Here is a 19,137-nt window from a genome sequence, read left to right as displayed (position 1 = left end):
TTTGCGCGAAAATACCGTTCCTATCCCGTGTTACCTTGCTCAGCAGCAAAGAGGAATATGGAAGGCTTTTCAATTGATTTGCAGAAAACAAAACTCTTGAGCTTAATCTCAAATGTAATAAATGGGACATCCAGGTCATTGATACACTCAGATGCTTACACAGAGAAACCTTCACTGAGAAGAAACATCATTTGAAAGTATACAGAGACCGAAGAAGTCCTCATCTACTGAAGAAAAAGAAGCCAAACAAGTACATGTTTTGTTCCCTCCAGAGCCCACTACGCTGCACTAGTTAGAAATGTGACTACTCTCCTCAAAGGCAAGGTGACACGCCTGCCCCACGCCTCCCCGCTTGTACAGAGGAGCTGCTCTACCTGGCCCTGGAAGGGGCAGTGCCCTTCTAGAAAGAGGCAACCATGGCTGCAGCCGTGAGCCATGCTCTGTCTTCCTCATGTCTCAACGCTTCTTCAAACAGGTTGGGGAAGGCAGTGGGGACCGTACCACTGATCTTGGCCAGGAACTCCAGCACTTTCATCTTGCTGGTCTCAACGTAGGCTCTCGGGCCCCACTGAAACGCGTAGCGTGGAGGACCACTGCCGGGCATCCGGTGGTACTCCAGGTACCGTTGCTGCACCAGATCCTCCATCAGGAACTCCCTGGGCTCCCCCACGATGACGTGCCTCGTCCCCGGATGGATCCCGAACACACCGAGGAACTCCCAGATCTCCTCCTCAGTGGCGTGGTTGCCCTTCATGAAGATCACCCCCAGGAGAGCATTGAGGAGCCCGGTTTTGGGCACCACCTCGTCATCGCACAGGTCTCCCTCAATCGGGAGGCCCAGCTTGTTGACAAAGGCATAGGTGTGGCTGTTGGGGGTGACAGCCTTCAGCTCAAGGCCAAAGATCAGCTCCAGGCGCTCACAGGCTCTCCGGAGGACCTCAGGGTACTGCTCCTTGTACTTCCTGCCGACGATCCTCAGCAGCGCCGCCTGCGTGATGGGCTCCTTCCTTTGAAGCTTCTCCAGCAGGAACTGCACCAGCCTGCACACCCTCCTGTTGAGAGGATCTCTGCGAGCCCTCCGAGAGGAGAGTGCTGCCCGGGAGGCCCTTGCACTTTCCTCATCTTGGCTCTTGGCAGCTTCATGAGATCTTGGGCACGACACGCCTTCCCCAGGAGAGCTAGTGGCCCGGGCTCGCTGAGGCTTCTGGGATGGACCAGGGGCAGGGGAGCTCGTGGGAGACTCCCCAGAAAGAGGAAAGGAGGCGGACTCTTCAGCCTCTGCCGCGGCGGCCTGGGCGCCCTTGACACTCTGAGACGCACTTTGCGCCTGCAGGCGTTTCTCGCGGGCACGGACCTTACTCTTCTGCCCCCGAGGCATGATGACAACGGTCAGGACCAGCAGGCACCTGTGTGGGCAGGAGAGTAGGTGACGTCGGCACCTAGGGGAGGGAGAATGAGTTGGTGTGTGCCCTCCACCGTGGATTTAACCAAGGCCGCCTCTGCAGGGCCTGAGGGCACTGCTCTAGGAGCCCCCAGGAGCCTCCTGTTCTCAGAAGCCTGGCCCCTGACAACCCTGCCGAGGAGGGGAGAGAGAGCCCTAGGCCAGAGCCTTCGAGTCCTGCCTGGGTGCTCCTCGGGTGAGTACAGGGGCTGGCAGGGGTGACGTGTGTCCCTGGCTTTGGGGTGCTCTCCGTTCACACTCAGGGTCATGGAGTTAATTATTAACATGACCCAGGTCCCACTCCCAGCTGTTGCTCTGAATGAGACACTTCACACCCCCGAGATGCCACAAGAACGAATTGAGATGGTGTTGCTGGCAAGGACACCCAGAATGGCTATGCCTCTGGAGGCCTGTCCGTCCTGGACTTTGCGGGGGCCCCAGCTCTCACTCCCACTTCTCACACGGACGCTCAGTAGGCCCTCAGCGCCCTCCTTTCTGCTGACTGCTGGCTTTACCGTCATCACACCTTCACGGTGGGTCTCCCCTCATCCTCACTCAGTTTCCCTGGCTGGCACGGCCAGGGCCAGGGCCTCCTCTGCCTCTGTGCTCCAGTCACGCTAAGGTCGGCGCCCAGCCAAGAGCCGGAGGAGGAACTCAGTTTGGCCTTGTCTGGGTGCTTTGGCCTGCTTTTTCCAAATGTATGGACACACCACCAAATGGACCTCCGTTGTCAGTGCTCCCAAAGGCCTCCCTCCAACCCGGTTTGACCCCGGGCGCGGGCATCTACGGTTCCTCGCACTGCTAAGCGCTGATCCCACCGCTCAGCGGAAGACTTGCCCCCCCACCCCGCACGCCCCCGCCACCGTGATCCCGGAGGGTTTTAAGGGGCCCTTCGGCTTGATGAATGCCTGGGCCTCCTTGGTTGGCAGCACATAGGGATTCCGGGCAGTCCTCCCTGTTATGGACTGAGAGGTCCACGAATCTTCATGCTCCTCAACCTGAATCTTCCCCCCGACCTGCACATCATCTCTCTCGTCACCTGCTGCCAACCCCTAGACCAGGGCCCCACCTCCGTGATGCTCCTGAGGGCCAAGAGAGAGAGCACCTCGGTCCTTATACCGGCCCGGACCCTCGCAGGCCGATGTCAGGAAGTGGACCCCGTTTGCCCTCTTCCGGGGTTGAGGGTGCCCTCCTTTTTCACAAAGGCCTCCTATTTTCCTCTAAGGGACCGGGCATTTCTCTGTCAGCTCGAGCTCAACCAGAGTCCACCACCCTTGACGGGGCCCTCTATTCGCTGGGAACCCGCGAGCAACTTGAAGACCTTAGGGCCTGACTGCCATGTTGGGGCCTCCAGGGCGGAGCGCAGGGGCGGGGCCCAGGGGAGGGGCGGGGCGGGGCGGGGCGGGGCGGGGCGGTGTTCTGAGGCCCCCTCTTTTCAGGGGAACAGGGACTGGAGTGGCCTGGCGCGCATCCCCACAGTCCCCACTCAGGACACCACACACCTTGACGCTGACAGGACGTGGGGTTCCTCCCTCGGGTCACCCTGGACAGCAGCTGTCTGACAAGGCCTCGTCCCTAGCAGAGTGGCTCGCAGGAAGTCCTGCCGGGACACTTCCGGCCAGGCGGGATGGGCCAGCCGGAAGCGGGGGCTTGTTCATGGCGGGCAGCATCGTGCAGGCTTTGCACTCAAGGGACTGTCATCGGTTCTTAGCAGGTACTGAGAGTTTTCCGCCTGCTGTGCGGGGTCCTCGGGCTTCAGTCCCCGGCCCTCACTCTCCTCAGATCCCCAGTGGGCAACAAGTGGGGGCCATACCTGACACCTCCCAAGATGGACAGTAATGGTTGTTCCCCTCCTCCCCGTGTCCATGCCTTCCCTGGGCTCCTGGCAGGTGCTGGGCCACCGCCCCTGAGTTGTCCTGGTTGGTACCCCTTCTATCAAGGCCTCGACTCCCCAAGACTGCTACTCAGTGTACAGTGCACAACGGGCCACTGCGACCTGCGGCCACTCAGACATGGCGGCAGGGTCTGCGACCCCAGTGGGCTCCCGTGTTCTGGGAGGGGCCGCCTGCCCTGAGTCAGGCAGCCTGCGATTCTTCCCTTTGGGACGTCAAAGCCTTCCTTTCCTGACCAGGTCCCTCAGGAACCCCGTGGGAAAGTGGGATGCTCCTTAGCCCGACAGCTCTGCCAGGGCTCGCCCTTGGCTGACAGCAGTGTTGCTGAAATTTTTTGTGTTGGCACTGCTGGAGATGGCCCCATTCCCACCACCCGTGCCTGCCTCCTCCCAGCCGGGGTCCCCTCTTCCCTTTGTCCAAGGGTTTAACTTCTCCATCTTTGCTGCAGCCCGTCTTCTCAACGTGCTCTTCTTGGCACTTTCAACTGGCCTCGACCTGGAGAGCATTCGCTCACCTACCCACACACATGTCCTAGTTCATCAGGGACTTAGTTTCTCCCAGGGGTTTGTCATTTCCGATACTCTGCTGCTATTGTTAATAACGTTGTGTTAGTCCTGCTTTAATTTGTCCAGGGCCGATCTGGTTATGGGAAACAGCAGGCTGAGTTTGGTTTTCTGCTCTGCAGTTATAGGGAAGGCATTAGGTCTTTAAATATATTCAAGAGAATTGACATAGGTACAACAGTTTCTTTCCCTTCAAAAAACTTAGTTTTCTGCTTTCTCATTATCCTATCAGCAAGTTTCCATAGTTGCTCCTAGAGAGGTGGTTCCTATCTGCGAGGTTCTCTGTGAGTTATACTTTGGATATTATTGTTGTTGTGAATGGTATATTTCCCCTGACTTGTTTCACTTTGTTACTGATTAGATTTTGCAAGGGTTCTGATTTTCCTATAGTGAACTTTAATACATCAGATTTCTGAAGTTCCTTACAATGTGCATTTTTTTTTCCACGAAGCCCTTTGTACTTTTCAATGAGGAGATCATACTTTTACTGTTATTACTTCTTTCTCTTGCACTATCCTTGCCTCTTACATACTTAGATAGTCGTGTACTTGTGTAAGCATAGTGTGATTGGTGTGTGTTTTTATTCACTGGTAAAGTATTCATTCAATTCCACATATCTGTGTCGTCCTCTGGGCTCTCTTGGTTATACTCATGGTGTTTCACACTGAGTATGCTCACTGTAGAGACTGCAACTGCAAAATGGGAGTTCTCTCCTAATGCATGTTTGCTCAACTTATTATCCTGAACTGGTATGGATTTTTGTCAAAGACTTTTTATATCCTCTTGCACTTGGTCACAGGATATGTGCATTTGTTTTTCTTTTGCTCATGGAGAAATTTCCAGTTGACAGTATTTTGTAAAGTGTCTTAACTTTCAAGTTTCTGAGCCACGTTGGAAATACTATGAATTTCTGTTCCATATCTGTCTCTATGTGAGTGAGGTTGTCTTAAGAGTTGTTTTTCGAGGGATCCTCATCTGGTCTTTCCATGAAGAGGGATAGCGCATTGAAGTGACTGAATCTCTCTCTTTCTTTTTGTCTTGATTATAAGAGTTGACACGAGAAGGTAATTCTTTTTTTTCTTGGGCATTTGCTGTTAACAGGTACCAAAACCTGGCTGGTCTTTGACTATTTTGATCTGGCCATGGGTTAGTCTGTAGTTCCTGTTTCTGTTATGTCGCTTGGGGATTTTTATTTCTCTTTGGTGCTATTTAACTCTTTATCTTTTCCCTACAATGCTCCATTTCACTTGAATTTTCAAATAACAGACGCGATATGTAAATAAACCCTTTTATTTTAGTAATTCTCCAACATATACCAGAGTAGAGATAGGAATAATGACCCCAGTCCCCTGATAAACCTCAACAATCCTCCATTCTTATAGGAAACATCTTGTTCATGTTAAGTTTAAGTATTTGTTTGGTGATTGGCAAGCACACGGTACATGTAACAATTTTGCACTTCGGTCAGGAGACACGTGATGTCTGAGTCCTCTTGGTAGTGATGTTTATCCATAAACCCACCAGTTGCTGAACGATATTAATTCTGTAATTCTAAAATTCCGTTGAATTGATTAGCTGAATTTCTTCCTCAGATACCTCTTTGTCTGCCATTTGTCATCTGAGATATTGGTAATACTTTTAAAAGTGTCCCCTCACAATTGCCAGTTCTCTTCTGCACCAAAGTTTTTCACAGTTTTATTTTTCTAGCACCACAGATTTCTGCTTTTTTCATTAAAGTTTGTAATACTAATAAAATGCTTACACACATTCTCTCAAAGAAATAGCTTTCACCAGTTGTTGGCTCTCCTGCCTACTGCTTCATCACTTGTGCATTTACCTTTATTATTTCCTACCTTCTATTTATTTGTGTCCACTATGGTATTTTTTTCTCTACCTTCTTGAATCATTTGGATGTTTTAAACATGTTTAAAAAAATCTATTTAATGTAATAAATGTCCATTTATGTACCCCTTGGCCTGTTTCCAACAATATAGTGCTATCGCATAAGAGAGCTTTCTGTGCATTGCTCATTTTTTCACAAGTTGAACATATCTCCCATAATGCTCTTGTAATTTGTGAATGTATGTGTGCTTGTGCATACAAACACTAGGACAGAAACAGTTATTAGGAGGAGGTTTCCGTTTTCGGATCCCTGGGGTGTTCTACTTCGTCATACATTATCCATTAATGATTGCAGATATTTGAGCAAATTTTACTGCTAGCAACATGGTTGATTTTTCAAAAATGAAAAGGTGTCACATAAAAAATTTTCTTAATTTAATCAGCCAACTACAAAATTTAGATTAACCAAGAAATCATAAACTCCATAGAAAACCCTGAGAGGATCTTTTTCATAGACTTTATTTTTTCACTGACTTTCAAGTTTACAGGAAATTTGAGCAAGAAGTATAGAGAGTTTCCATATCCTCTCAGCCTACACCGACTGAGTTTCACCTATTGTTAACATGTCCTCTTGGCATTAGTGTACTGTAGTTGTTACAATTAAACAACAACTATTGGTACGTTATTATTAATGGAAGTGCACAGCTTGCCTTAAGATATACTCTTTGTGATCTACATTCTGTGGGTTGTGACAAAGGTACATTGACATGTATCCGTCATGCGGAGTAGTTTCATTGCACAAAAGCTCTCTTGCGTTTTGCTTAGTCATCCTTCACTCTACGCCTCTGAACTCTTGACCTTTTATACTGTCTGCTTAGTTCAGCCTCTTGAAGAATGTCATATTGTTGAAATTATGACTATATTCTATTTTCAGATTGGCTACCTTCACTTAATGCACGTATTTAAATGCATGTAAGGGTTCTCATGTCTTTTCACGGTTTGGTAGTGCTTTTCTTTTTTCTATTTAACAATATTTCATTGTCCATAGGTACCACAGTTTAAATATCCATTCATCTACTGAGGGACATGTTAGTTTCTTCCTAGATTTAACAATTATGAATAAAGCCAGTCCATATTTGCGTGCAGGCTTTTGCATGTGCATACATTTTCATCTCCTTTGGGTCAACACCAAAGAGTGCAGCATTGTATGGTGAGAAATTGTTTACTTTTGTGAGATCCCACTAATCTGTCTTCCCATGTGGCAGTACCATTCCACATTTCCACCAGTGCTAAATGATTGTTTCTAGTGCTCCACCTCTTCGCCAGCATTTGATCTTGTCACTGTTTTAGATTTTTGGCATTCAAGTAGACGTGCGCCGATATCTTTTTGTTTTAATTTGCTATTTCCTAACGATAAGATGTTAAGGAACCATTCATGCGCTTCTTTGGAGAAATTTGGTATCATTTCATCCTACGGATTTGACAAAATTCACCACCAAGCCAATGTGAACATGTTGTTTTCATTTTGGGAAAATATGTGAATTATTGATTCAATTTCTATATGGAAGTATGTCTGTTGATTTTTATCTTTTCTCTTGTATAAGTTATGGAAGATTGTATATTTCAAAGAATTCATCCATTTCATGTAATTTATCAAAATTTTGGTCATAGAATTCTTTCTGAGTTTTTTTTTTCATTATTTTTTTAATGTCCATCAAATCATTGGCTAAGGCCTCCATTTATTTTTGATATTAGTATTTTCTGTCTTCTCCTCTCAGTTTTCTTGGCTAGAAGTTTACCAGTTTTATTGATCCTTTCAAGTAATTAGCTTTCGCTTTTATTGCTTTCCTCTATTGATATTTTCATTGTTAAATATTTCTGCTCTAATACTTATTATTTCTTGTCTGCTCTCTTGGGATTTAGGTTGGTATTCTTTGTCTAGTTTTTTAAGGCATTTGATTTTTCTTCTATTCTAATATATGCATTCGATACTATAAACGTCCCTTCAAGCATTGCTTTTTGCTACACCCAACAAGTTTTGTTAGGTGTGTTTCATTTCATGAGGGTCAGAATATTGTTCTAACTTTTCCCGTCGGTGTCCTTTCAGCCATGTGTGATAAGGAGTATGTTGTTTAACCTCCAAGTGTTTTGAGATTTTATGGACATTTTTCTGCCACTGATTTCTAGTTTGTTTCCACTGTGGTCTTAAAGCATACTTTGTGTGATTTCTATTATTTAAATTGGATGATGTGTGTTTTATGGCACAGAATGTTGTGCATCTTGATGTGTTTTCATGTGAGCTTGAGAACATGTGTTTTCTGCTGTTCTGTCTTCTAAGAATGTGTTTTAAATCCAGTTATTATGATGACGCTCTTCAATTCAGCAGTATCCGTACTGGGTTGCTGACTGCTGGATCTGTGAATTCGGGAGAGAGTTGTGTTGAAGACTGCACTGTGATAGTGGGTTTGTCTCATCGGTGCTTTCCTCAGGTATTTTGGCACTGTTTCTTGAAGCATACACATTAAGGATTGTCATATCTTCTTGGAGAACTGTCTCTTTTCTGATTATATAATGCCCCTCTTCATCACTTCTAATTTTCCTGGATCTGATTTCTACTTCGTGAGAAATAAATGTTGCTACTCCAGCTTCCTTTCCATTTGCATTAGAAGAGCATCTCCTTTTCCATTCCCTTTCTTTCTTTTAATTAGGGTGGACTTGTTGAAGAGAACATATAACGTGATCTTTTTTTTTTTTTAATCTCCTCTGACAAGTGTTGTTTTTTAGTGGATGCATTTGGACTACTGATTTTCAAAGTAATCATTAATATACTTGGCTTATTATCTACCATACTTGTTACTATTTTCTATTTGTTACCTTTATGTTTTTATTTCTTCTCTCCTTGTCTTTTACTACCTTCTCTGGTTTTAAGTAAGCAATTTATATGATTCTGTTGTCTCTGCGCTTTAGCATCTCAATTACACTAATTTCTTTACATTTTCAAGTGGATGCCCTAGCGTTTGCAGTACACGTTTGTGTGGAGGTAAAGAAGATACTAAGATTTCTTCTCAGCCTCTACGTTCTTTTAGCCTGGCTAATCATCCAATGAACACAGTTTAACTGGAAAAATCAAAATTTGTATACATGCACATGGGGAATTCCCGTAAGCAAGAGATTCCAAACACCGTGAGACAACATTCAGTCAATGAGACACTTTTGACGCAGAAGAAAAGGTGGGGAACGGGGTCTTAGCTTTCAAAAGCAAGAATACGTGATTTACAGGTCATTGAGGAAGAGGGCAACTCATGTGGCAGGAAAAGCCTTGCTAGGCAACATGAAAACAAAGGGACACAAGGTTTTTAGCTCACAGGCATCTTTCTAAGGTCCTGCTGCATACAATACACAATTCAAATGAGAGAAGTCGGAGGAAAGATGCTTCCCCAAACAAGTTTCTCTGTCTGATCTCTTGGGCAGGTTACGGGGGAGGGTCAGAGTTTCCTTCTGAGCCACGTTTCTTAATAAACAGCTTAAAATCAATAGGCCAAAAAGGCAGCTTCAGGATGGCAACACTTCGGTCCCTTCACAGCATACATTTACAGCTACTTCAAGTCCACCTTCAAATAATGCAACCCCTCCCTCCTGTTTCTTACAATATTGCTGTCAGTTACTCTTTCCTGCTGCTGTTATTCTGAGCTCATTGTAATCTTGTTAGGTCACATAAGAAAATTAAGTTGTTTATTTTATCTTCATTTATTCTTTCTCTGACACTCTTACTGTCTATATGTAGATCTGTGTTTCTGATTTTTATCGCTTTCCTTCTCTGAAGCCCTATTAAACTTTTTCTTGCAAGGCATTTCTGTTGACAAGTTATCTCACTGTTTGTCTGAGAAAGACCTTTATTCTTTTTCACTGTAAAATATAACTTCTCCAGATATGGAATTTTCAGTTGTTGGTGTTTTGTTTTTCCTTCTTCTTTCAACAATTTAAACCTTTAAGTCAACTCTCTTTGCACATGCGTAAAGTATAAGTAGGCCAATGCAATTTTTATCCATTTTTCTATAAGTAAGGTGCCTCTTCACTGGCTCTTTTGACAAGCATATGTATAAAAACTTTTAAAAGTAAAAATATTTTGTGAATTAGACAAATGGTTTTCGTTTTTCTCTCTTTAAAAGATATTTCTTTCTTTCTTTCTTTCTTTCTTTCTTTCTTTCTTTCTTTATTTTAGAGAGAGTGGAAGGAAACGAGAGGGAAAGAAACATCAATGAGTGGTTGCCTCTCATGTGCCCCTTCTTCAAGACCTGGCCCACACCCCAGGCATAAGCCCTGACTGGGAATTGAACCAGCGACCCTTTGGTTCAAAGGTCGGCACTCAATCCCCTGAGCAACACCAGCCCAGGCAAATATTTTTCTTTAATATTTCCCACCACCTGACAGTTTGTTTTATTTTGTTGAGATGTTTGAGCTGTGGCAAGTGTTTTTATTTTCTCCTCACAAGTTAAGATTTTTTATATATATGATGTTTCTAAGTGACTCAGACCAAAACACCTTTACGCTAATGTTTCAAGAACTAGTGATTTATTATTAATGAGTTTGTTCTTTGGCAACAAGGAAAATAAAGAGCTAAAAAATTTATTATTTTTTATTGGTTTTCTATAGTTTGGCTAAGTTATTTCTAGGTGTAGGTTTTTTTCGCATTTATACTGCTGGAATTCTCTGAACATCTTGGATCTGTGGTTTAGAGTTTGTCATTAATTTGGAAAATTCTCAGTCATTACTATTTCATATATTTCTGCTCTTTTTTTTGTTTGTTTCTCCTTCATCTAATGTTTTTATCATTCTGATATTATACCTTCAGTTGTCGTCCCAGTGTTTATTTTTCTATTCTCTTTTGTCTGTTCTGTTCTTTGCATTTCAGCTGAAAATTTCTATCGACTTCTTTTCAAGGTGACTGATTTTTTTCCCCAGCCATGTTCAGTCTGTTGATAAGCCCATCAAAGGCTTTCTTCATTTGTCTTATAGTGTTTTTATTTCTAGCATTGCTCTTAGTCTCTGAGTTGGAGTTTACATCTATCTATTTACATTACATTGTTATTCTTGCATGTAGTTTACTATTTTCATTGTTTCTCTTGGCATGTTATTTTAACTTCTTTGTATGATAATTCTCAAATGCTTCATTCTGGATTTGATGCTTGGCTTCTCTCTGCAAACTGTGTATCTTGTCATTTATTATTGTAATTTTTTAAAAGATTTCATATATTTTTAGAGAGAAGAGAAGGGAAGGAGAGAAATATCAATGTGTGCTTGCCTCTCCCACGTCCCATCCTGGGCACCTGAACCACAGCCCGGGCATTTGCCCTGGCTGGGAATTTAACTGGCGACATTTTGGTTCACAGACTGGTGCTCAATTCACTGTCCTACACCCGCTAGGGCTATTACTGTAAATTTTTGTTGAAAGCCAAACATTTATTGGGTAAAAGGAGGTGCAGTAAACAAGCATTTAGTGTGAAGTTTTATGTGTTTCTGGCCAACACTCAAGCTGTGTTTACTGTTTAATGTAGCTGTTGGTATCAGGAGCTAACTTTCCTGTGGTGCCCTTGGTTATATTGCCCTGTTCTTCTTCAATAAGCTCTGAGACATGCAGTTCTTTCTGTTGTAATCCTGTTGATTGGGTGGTAATTGGGAGGGTGAGGGAGTGTGGTCTATAATGGGATCAGTAGGTCTCAGTGTTATAGTGAACCTGTGCCCCTGGGCTATGACTTCAGAGGTGCCTTTCAGTTTCTCACCCTTTGGGTAAAACAGGAAGTTGAGCAGGGCTGTACTGCACATTTCCCTCCCACCTCTTGGAAATCTAGAAGGACATATCCCTTCTCCCAGATTGTTTACACTTGGAAAACCGCTATTCAGTAGGCTCTGGTAAATAGATTCTCTTTAGACAGGCTTTGTTATGAAGAACAACTTGCTTTGGCTGTTTTACAAAAAGGCTACCTTTTACATCTGCTGGAAAGATGAGGACCTTTTTATTCAATCTTTATTCTTTCCTGTAAGGATGTGGTAGGGCTCCTGCAGGTAAAACTCACATACATGTAGAAGTCCGTATTAGATTAGATCCACGTGGAGTCTCTATTTTATATATTTTTTATTTTTTATTGTTCAATTACAGTTGTCCCCATTTTCTCACCATTACTCTCCCCTTCCCTGCCCACCCCCATCTTCCACTTTCAATGCCCTCCTGTTGTCTTTGTCCGTGGGTCCTTTACACGTGTTCCTTGACTTGACTCTTCCTCTTCTTTTCCCCATGATCCCCCTCCTGCACCTCTGCTCTGGTCACTGTCAGTTTGTTCTTTATTTCCATGTCTCTGGTTCTGTTTTCCTCAATCCTTTGTTTTGTTGATTAGGTTCCACTTATAGGTGAGATCATATGGTATCTTTCTTTTACCACCAGGCTTATATCACTTAGCAAAATGCTCTCCATTTCCACCCTTGCTGTCCAGAAAGGTAGGAGTTCCTCCTTTCTTTCTGCTGCATAGTAATGCATTGTGTAAATCTACCACAGTTTTTTGATCCACTCATTTACAATGGGCACTTAGGCTGTGTTCCAACACTTGCCTATTATAAATAACGCTGCTTTGAACATTGAGGTGCATAGGTTCTTTTGAATTGGTGTCTCAGGATTCTTAGGGTATAATCCTAGCAGTGTGATTGCTGGGTCAAAAGGCAGTTCTATTTTTAGATTTTGGAGAAATTCCAAACTGTTTTCTCAAGTGGCTGTTCCAGTGTGCAATCCCAACACGTGTACCAGAGTTCCCTTTTCTCCACAACTTCACCATCACTTGTTTGTTGATTTATTTATGATGGCCATTCTGACCAGTGTGAAATAGTATGTCATTGTGGTTTTAATTTGCATCTCTTTGATGGCTGGTGATGCTGAGCATTCTTTCATATCTCTGGGCCCGCACATATCCTCCTTGGTCAAGTGTCCAGGTCCTTGCTCGTTAGTTAATTGGGTTCCCTTCTTCCTATTGTGGGGTTGTGTGAGTTCTTTATATATTTTGTAGATCAAACCCTTGTCTGAAGTATCATTGGCAAATACATTTTCCCAAAGGATTGGTTACCTTTTCATTTTGCTGATGTTTTCTTTAGCCATGCGGAAGCTTCTTCAATTGATGTATTGCCATTTGTTTCTTCTTTCCTTTATATCCCCTCCACTAGGGGACATATTGGTGAAAATACTGCTGCATTGAATATCTGAAATTTTCTTGCTTATGTTTTCTTCTATGGCTTTTATGGTGTCACAACTTATCCACCTTGAGTTTATTTTTGTACATGGTGTGAGTTGGTGGTCAAGTTTCTTTTTTTCCATGTATGTGTCCTGATCTCTCAACACCATTTTTGGAAGAGGGTATTTTTACTCCATTTCATGCTTCTGCCCGCTTTGTCAAACATCAATTGACCCTAGAGACATGGGTTTATTTTGGGGCTCTCTATTCTGTTCCATAGATCTATGTGTCTGTTCTTATGCCAGTACCAAACTGTATGATTACAGTGGCCTTGTAATATAGTTCGATATCAACTATTGTGATCCCTCCTACTTTGTTCTTCTTTCTCAAAATTGCTGAGGCTATTCAGGGTCATTTATGGTTCCATATAAATTTTTGAAATGTTTGTTCTATATCTGTGAAATGCGTTACTGGTATCTTAATAAGAATTGGGTTGAACCTATAAATTGCTTTCGGTTATATGGACATTTTGATGATGTACATTCTTCCAATCCATGAACATGGTATATGCTTCCATTTATTTGTGTCTTTCTTAATTTCTTTCTTTTGTAGTTCTTTGAGTACAGGTCTTTTGCCTCCTTGGTTAGGTTTATTCTTCAATACATTATTTTTCTGGTTGCTATAGCAAATGGGATTATTTTTATAGTTTCTGTTTCTGATATTTTGTTCTTGGTGTACAAAAATGCTTTCCATTTCTGAATATTAACTTTTTATCCTGCTGCTTTGCCACATTCACTTACTAGGTTGAGTAGTTTTTTGGTGGAATCTATAGGGCTTTCTGTGTATACTATCATGTCATCTGCAAACAATGACAGTTTTACTTCCTTCTTTCCAATTTGGATGCCTTTTCTTTCTTTTTCTTGTCTGATCACTGAGGCTTGAACTTCCATACTACAATGGATAGAAGTGGTGAAAACAGACACCGTTAATCTTGTTCCTGATTTTAGTGGGAAAGTTTTTAGTTTTTGACCATTGAGTATGATGTTGGCTGTAGTTTGACTGTGTATAGCCTTTATTATGTTGAGGTGTGCTCCCTCTACTCCCACTTTGCTGAGTGTTTTTATCATAAATGGGTGTTGTACCTTATCAAATACTTTTCCTGTATCTATTGATATGATCTTGTGATTTTTGTCTTTCCTTTTGTTTATGTGATATATTATGTTTATTGATTAGCAAATATTGTACCATCCTTGCAACCCTAGGATGAATCCCACTTGATCATGACTTATGATCTTTTTAGTGTATTGCTGGATGTGGTTTGCCAGTATTTTGTTCAGGATTTTAGCATCTACATCATCAATGATATTGGCCTGTAGTTTTCTTTCTTTGTTTTGTCTTTTTCTGTTTTGGGGATTAGGATGGTGCTGGCCTCATAAAAAGAGTTTGGGAGTCTTCCCTCTTCTTGCATGTTTTGGAATAGTTTGAGAAAGATAGGGGTCAGCTCTTCCTTAAATGATTTGTAAAATTCTCCTGTGAAACCATCCGGCCTGGGGCTTTTGTGTGTGGAGTTTGTTTTTGTTTTTTGTTTTTATTACTGCTTCAATTTCACTAGCTGTTATCGGTTTGTTCAGGCTTTCTGCTTTTTTTTTTTTTTAATTCAGTTTTGGAAGATTATATGTTTCTAGAAATTTGTCCATCTAACCCAGGTTTTCAAGTTTTTTTGGCATATAGTTGTTCTTAGTAATTTCTTACACACCTTTGTATTTCTGTGGTATCAGGTGTAATTTCTCCTCTTTCACTTCTGATTTTATTTATTTGGGTCCTCTCTCTTTTTGCCTTGATGAGTCTGGTTAAAGGCTTGTCAATTTTGTTTTTCCTTTTCAAAGAACCAGCTCCTGTATTTATTGATCCTTGTAATTGTGCTTTTAGTCTCTATGTCATTTAATTCTGCTCTGATCTTGATTCTTTTGTTCCTTCTACTTGCTCTGTGCTCTGTTTGTTGTTGTTCCTCCAGTTCTTGTAGATGTAGGCTTAGGTTGTTTATTTGAAATGTTTCTGTCTTTTTTAAGTAGGTCCGTATTGCTATGAACTTCCCTCTCAGGACTGCCTTCCCTGCGCCCCATAGGTTTTAGATTATTGTGTATTCATTTTCATTTGTTTCTGAGAACTTTTTGATTTCTTCCTTGATCTCATTATTAAACCATTTATTGTTTAATGGCATGCTATTCAGTCTCCATGGATGTATATATTTTAGAGTTTTTTTCCTTGAGGTTGATTTCTGGTTTCAAGACCCTGTGGCCCGAGAAAATGCTTGATGTGATATCGGTTTTCTTGAATTTGTTGAGGCTTGTTTTGTGCTCTATCATGTGATCTATATTTGAAAATGTTCTATGTGCATTTGGAAAAAAATGTGTATTTTGCTTCTTCGGGATGAAAGGTTCTATATGTATCAGTTAAGTCCATTTGATCTAGTGCATTGTTCAGTTCCACAATATCCTTGTTGATATATTGTTTGGAAGATCTATCCATTGATGGCAGTGGGCTGCTAAAATCCCCTACTATTAGTGCTCCAAAATTTTCCTTATATATTTGGGTGCGCCTATGTAGTGTGCACATATATTTACAATATTTATGTTTTCTTGATGGATTCTTCCCTTGAGTATTATGAAGTGTCCTTCTGTGTCTCTTTTTATGGCTTTTGTTTTGAAATGTACTTTATGTGATATAAGATTGCTTATCCAGCTTTTTTTTCCTGTACATTTTTTTGGAATATTTTTTTTCTGGCCTTTCACATTCAATCTATGTAGGTCTTTTGTTCTGAGGTCGCAGACCCACTTGGAATTTTTCTCTCTCAGGCTAGTCTTCAGTGAGCCTCCAGGAATTTGTAAAATACAAATTGGAGCCAGTACCAAGTTTACCTATCCAGCTACTGTCTCTAAGCACTAGTTTCTGCTCTTAGACTTCCGCTTTGATTCTCTGTACTGTGGGGGAGAAAAAATATTAATAAGTTTCCTCCCACCTTCTAAGGTTTTTTGGCTCAGTTAATCATCAAATGAATAGAGAAATTAACAGGAGAAAATCACAGTTTGATACAAGTGCATGAGGTGTTCACATAAGCATGAATGTTCAGAAGTCTGTGAGGCAACCTTGGCTTTATCAGACATTATTGGAAAAAGGAGAAAAAGAGGGGAGACAGGCTCTGAGATTTCAGATGTGAGAATGGGTGACATTCAGGGAGTGGCATAAGGGTAGAACATCCATAGCCGGAATATTCTTCCTAGGCAGCACCCCATCAATGGGACACAGGGAATGGAGCTACCAGGCTGGGAGTCTTTCTAACTAATGCTCGGGTGAAGATTCTTAAGGTGATTAAACCAGGGCTCCCTCCCCATAACAGGCCTATATTTCCAAATTGTTTGTCAGGTAAGAAGTGAAAAGTCAAAGTTCCTTCTGAGTCCTGTTTCTTAATGAGTAACTTAAAACCAATATCCACCACAAAGGCAGATTCAGGGTGGCAATGCTTTAGTTTCCTTTAGCATCCACTTCTCTTTTTATATTTTGGGGAACTTAGAAACTTGAAATCTCTGTCAGGTCAAAGAAGAGTTGTGCATTTTCGGTTCAGCTTGTGCTTTGCTGGAAGGACGGGAGTGTCCGTTTAGGCTCCTGACATACTGAACTGGAACCTGTATGTGACCAAGAAGAAATCCAAATTCAAACTCACTCAGTTTGATGGACAGAATTCATTTCGTTTTGTCTATTAGATTTAGAGTATCTTTTTTCCCCCTGCCTTGTGCTGAGAGACTAACCTCCAAACCTAAACACAGCCTGCAGCCTCAGGCCACGTTGCCCTCTCCACAAGCCATTACAACACGGAAGAGTCCATCTTCTCGACAGGCAGGATAGTAAGAGCATACCTGATAGGAGATGGTGTCTTATCTAATGCATATTATCAGGGGAGTGTTATCTTATGTTTGACATGCATGTCATGTAATTACTGGCCTGACAACCAGCACCTTTGTCATAGTTCATTCCTTAGAATCAAGCCACAGGCCCTACCTACTCTGCAGGTCAGGAGGATCCAAAGGCATAATCACCAGGAGGTAAAGATCATATGGGCCCAATACAGTTCTTGTAGTCTCAGTCTGCCCTCTAGGCCCCATTGTTTCATGGTCGTACCTTATGCAAATACGAGGAGCCCTGCCAGGATCCTGAAACCCAGACTCAATGACAACATTAATGCAAATTTTCAGTCTCTCATCTTCATGGGGTCCACCTGCAAGCGATGATGAGCCTCTGAGGGTGTCATTGCGAGGATACCCACGGGGCCTGTACATCTTTGTGTGGATCTGTGAAACAGAAGAGACAACTCCTCTGTCCCAATGCATCCAATGTACAATGTGGGGACAGGTGTAGCATAACAACTACAGACAAGCATAATGAGAGGCAGAAAAGAGTCCCTAGACAAGAGCAGTTCTGAAATCGCAGTGAGCAAAGGTTGTCAGTTCCTTCATTGGATTTCAAAGCCTAAGTACAGGAATTGTGTCCAGAAAAAGTCCAGCCATTGTTATTATAAGGAGATTGGTTTGTATGGCATCTATATAACCAGGCAGCCAAAGAGAGTGGATGGCAATGGTCCTGCATGAACAGTCACGACTTAACTGTACTAGTTTGTGGGGTTGGGAGGCATGTGGAGTGAACATGTATACTGTGTAGCCATCACATTCAAAATGATGGAGGGAGTGCAGCAACACATTTGGATCAAAGTTTGTCTTGTGCTTCAACACCCCTTCACGGGAACCATTTGGATTATTCAGAAGGCTTTTTGGGACACTGCAATGAATGTGGGGCAAATAAAAATGTGGCTCAAACGCTTTAACGATGGTTGAGAATTTCTTGAAAGTGATCCATTATACATCATGTGAAGACTATGGAAGACTAGTAAAATCGAATTTTTAAAAACATTCACATTTTTAAAGACACAATTCTTACAATAGTGAAGACTGAGCATTATGCCTACATTTTTCAAGGCCATGTGACCTTTTTGTAAGATACAAATTCCCCACCTGCACCATAAGGACAATGAGGAACCTAGCCTCAGAGCCCTCTTTTGCTGAACACGTCTATGAAACTTTAGGGTGGGAAGGGGACTTAGCTATCAGAAGAGATATCGGGAAGAGCTCTCTCAAAACGGGGAAGAATGGGGTCAACACAGGAGGACCCAGGAAGAAGGAAAGTGAAGTGAAAGGGATGTTAGGAGAGAAGGAGAGCATCTTCAATACAAGCAGGCCAGGAAAACGTAACGGAGAGAGACTGGCTGGAGAATACAACTCTGTGCATTCCTCCGAGCCAGCGAAAGGCACCGAGACAGCAGAGAGCTATGAATCTGGGAGATCTGTGAAACATTTTGCTGTGTTCACTACAAGACTGAGGTGAGACCAAGGTGTATCAATTACACTATTCCCTGTTCACGTGTGTAAGGAGCCAAGAGACACACAGCAAATTCTCCTCTTGTGGGCTCCCTTCTGTCCCATGAGACCCCTCTTCCAGTGCTCTGGCTCTACTGATCTCTCTGTCTCTCTTGGGCTTCCCACCCCAAGCTCGGGAGCTCTCAGCCCTGCTCTTGAGTTCACACCCCTAGACCTCTTACTCCCTTCCAGGTCTTGGGCCCCCCCTCCGCCTTGGTCTTGGACTCCCTGTGCTATGCATGGCATGTTCTAGCTCAGTAGGTCTATCACTCTCTTTTGATTCTTGCAGTAGGCAATGCTTTTCACTTTGAGGGCCTTACGTGTCAATAACATCATCTTTTTTCTCCATTTGCACTGGATGTTAGAAAGCATAGGACCAAGTTTCTGATGAAAACAAATGGGCTACACAGCTACCTCCTTGTTGATTTCTACTTGTCATTTCTTGTCTCATTTGTAGAAATCTTGTTTTAATCATTTACAATGGAAATTGTTATATTATCTTACCAAAAATTCTTATTCTTGTAAACAGCCTTAAATTGTTTCTGGGACAGTTAGGACACAACAATATTAATGAACAAAACAAGTAGTGTTACTCAGGGGAGAGAAAAGGTATAGGCGATGGCATAGAAACATCTTTGTAAGGTCTAAAAACGTCGAATCACTGCGTTGTACACCTGAAACTAATATAACCAATATGAGATTGTTTGCCAACTCTACTTA

General features: G+C 42.5%; 1 protein-coding gene across 1 annotated transcript; it reads right to left on the bottom strand.

Moving 5' to 3' along the window:
* Positions 1-400: 400 nt before the first annotated feature.
* Positions 401-1,378, bottom strand: LOC129076873 (melanoma-associated antigen B1-like). Its single transcript, XM_054581012.1, has one exon. It carries the CDS (start codon positions 1,376-1,378, stop codon positions 401-403), a length of 978 nt encoding a protein of 325 aa, XP_054436987.1.
* Positions 1,379-19,137: the final 17,759 nt, after the last annotated feature.

This window comes from Pteronotus mesoamericanus, unplaced genomic scaffold (genome assembly GCF_021234165.1).
Source record: "Pteronotus mesoamericanus isolate MK-2021 breed Mesoamerican mustached bat unplaced genomic scaffold, CSHL_Meso_final contig_65, whole genome shotgun sequence".
In the NCBI taxonomy this organism is placed as follows: Eukaryota; Metazoa; Chordata; class Mammalia; order Chiroptera; family Mormoopidae; genus Pteronotus; species Pteronotus mesoamericanus.
Note: the sequence above shows the minus strand (reverse complement) of the source record. Positions and strands in the feature narration are given on the sequence as shown.

Bases quoted from the DNA above. Each gene is read 5' to 3' on its own strand.
- LOC129076873 (XM_054581012.1), bottom strand. From the start codon at position 1,378: ATGCCTCGGGGGCAGAAGAGTAAGGTCCGTGCCCGCGAGAAACGCCTG.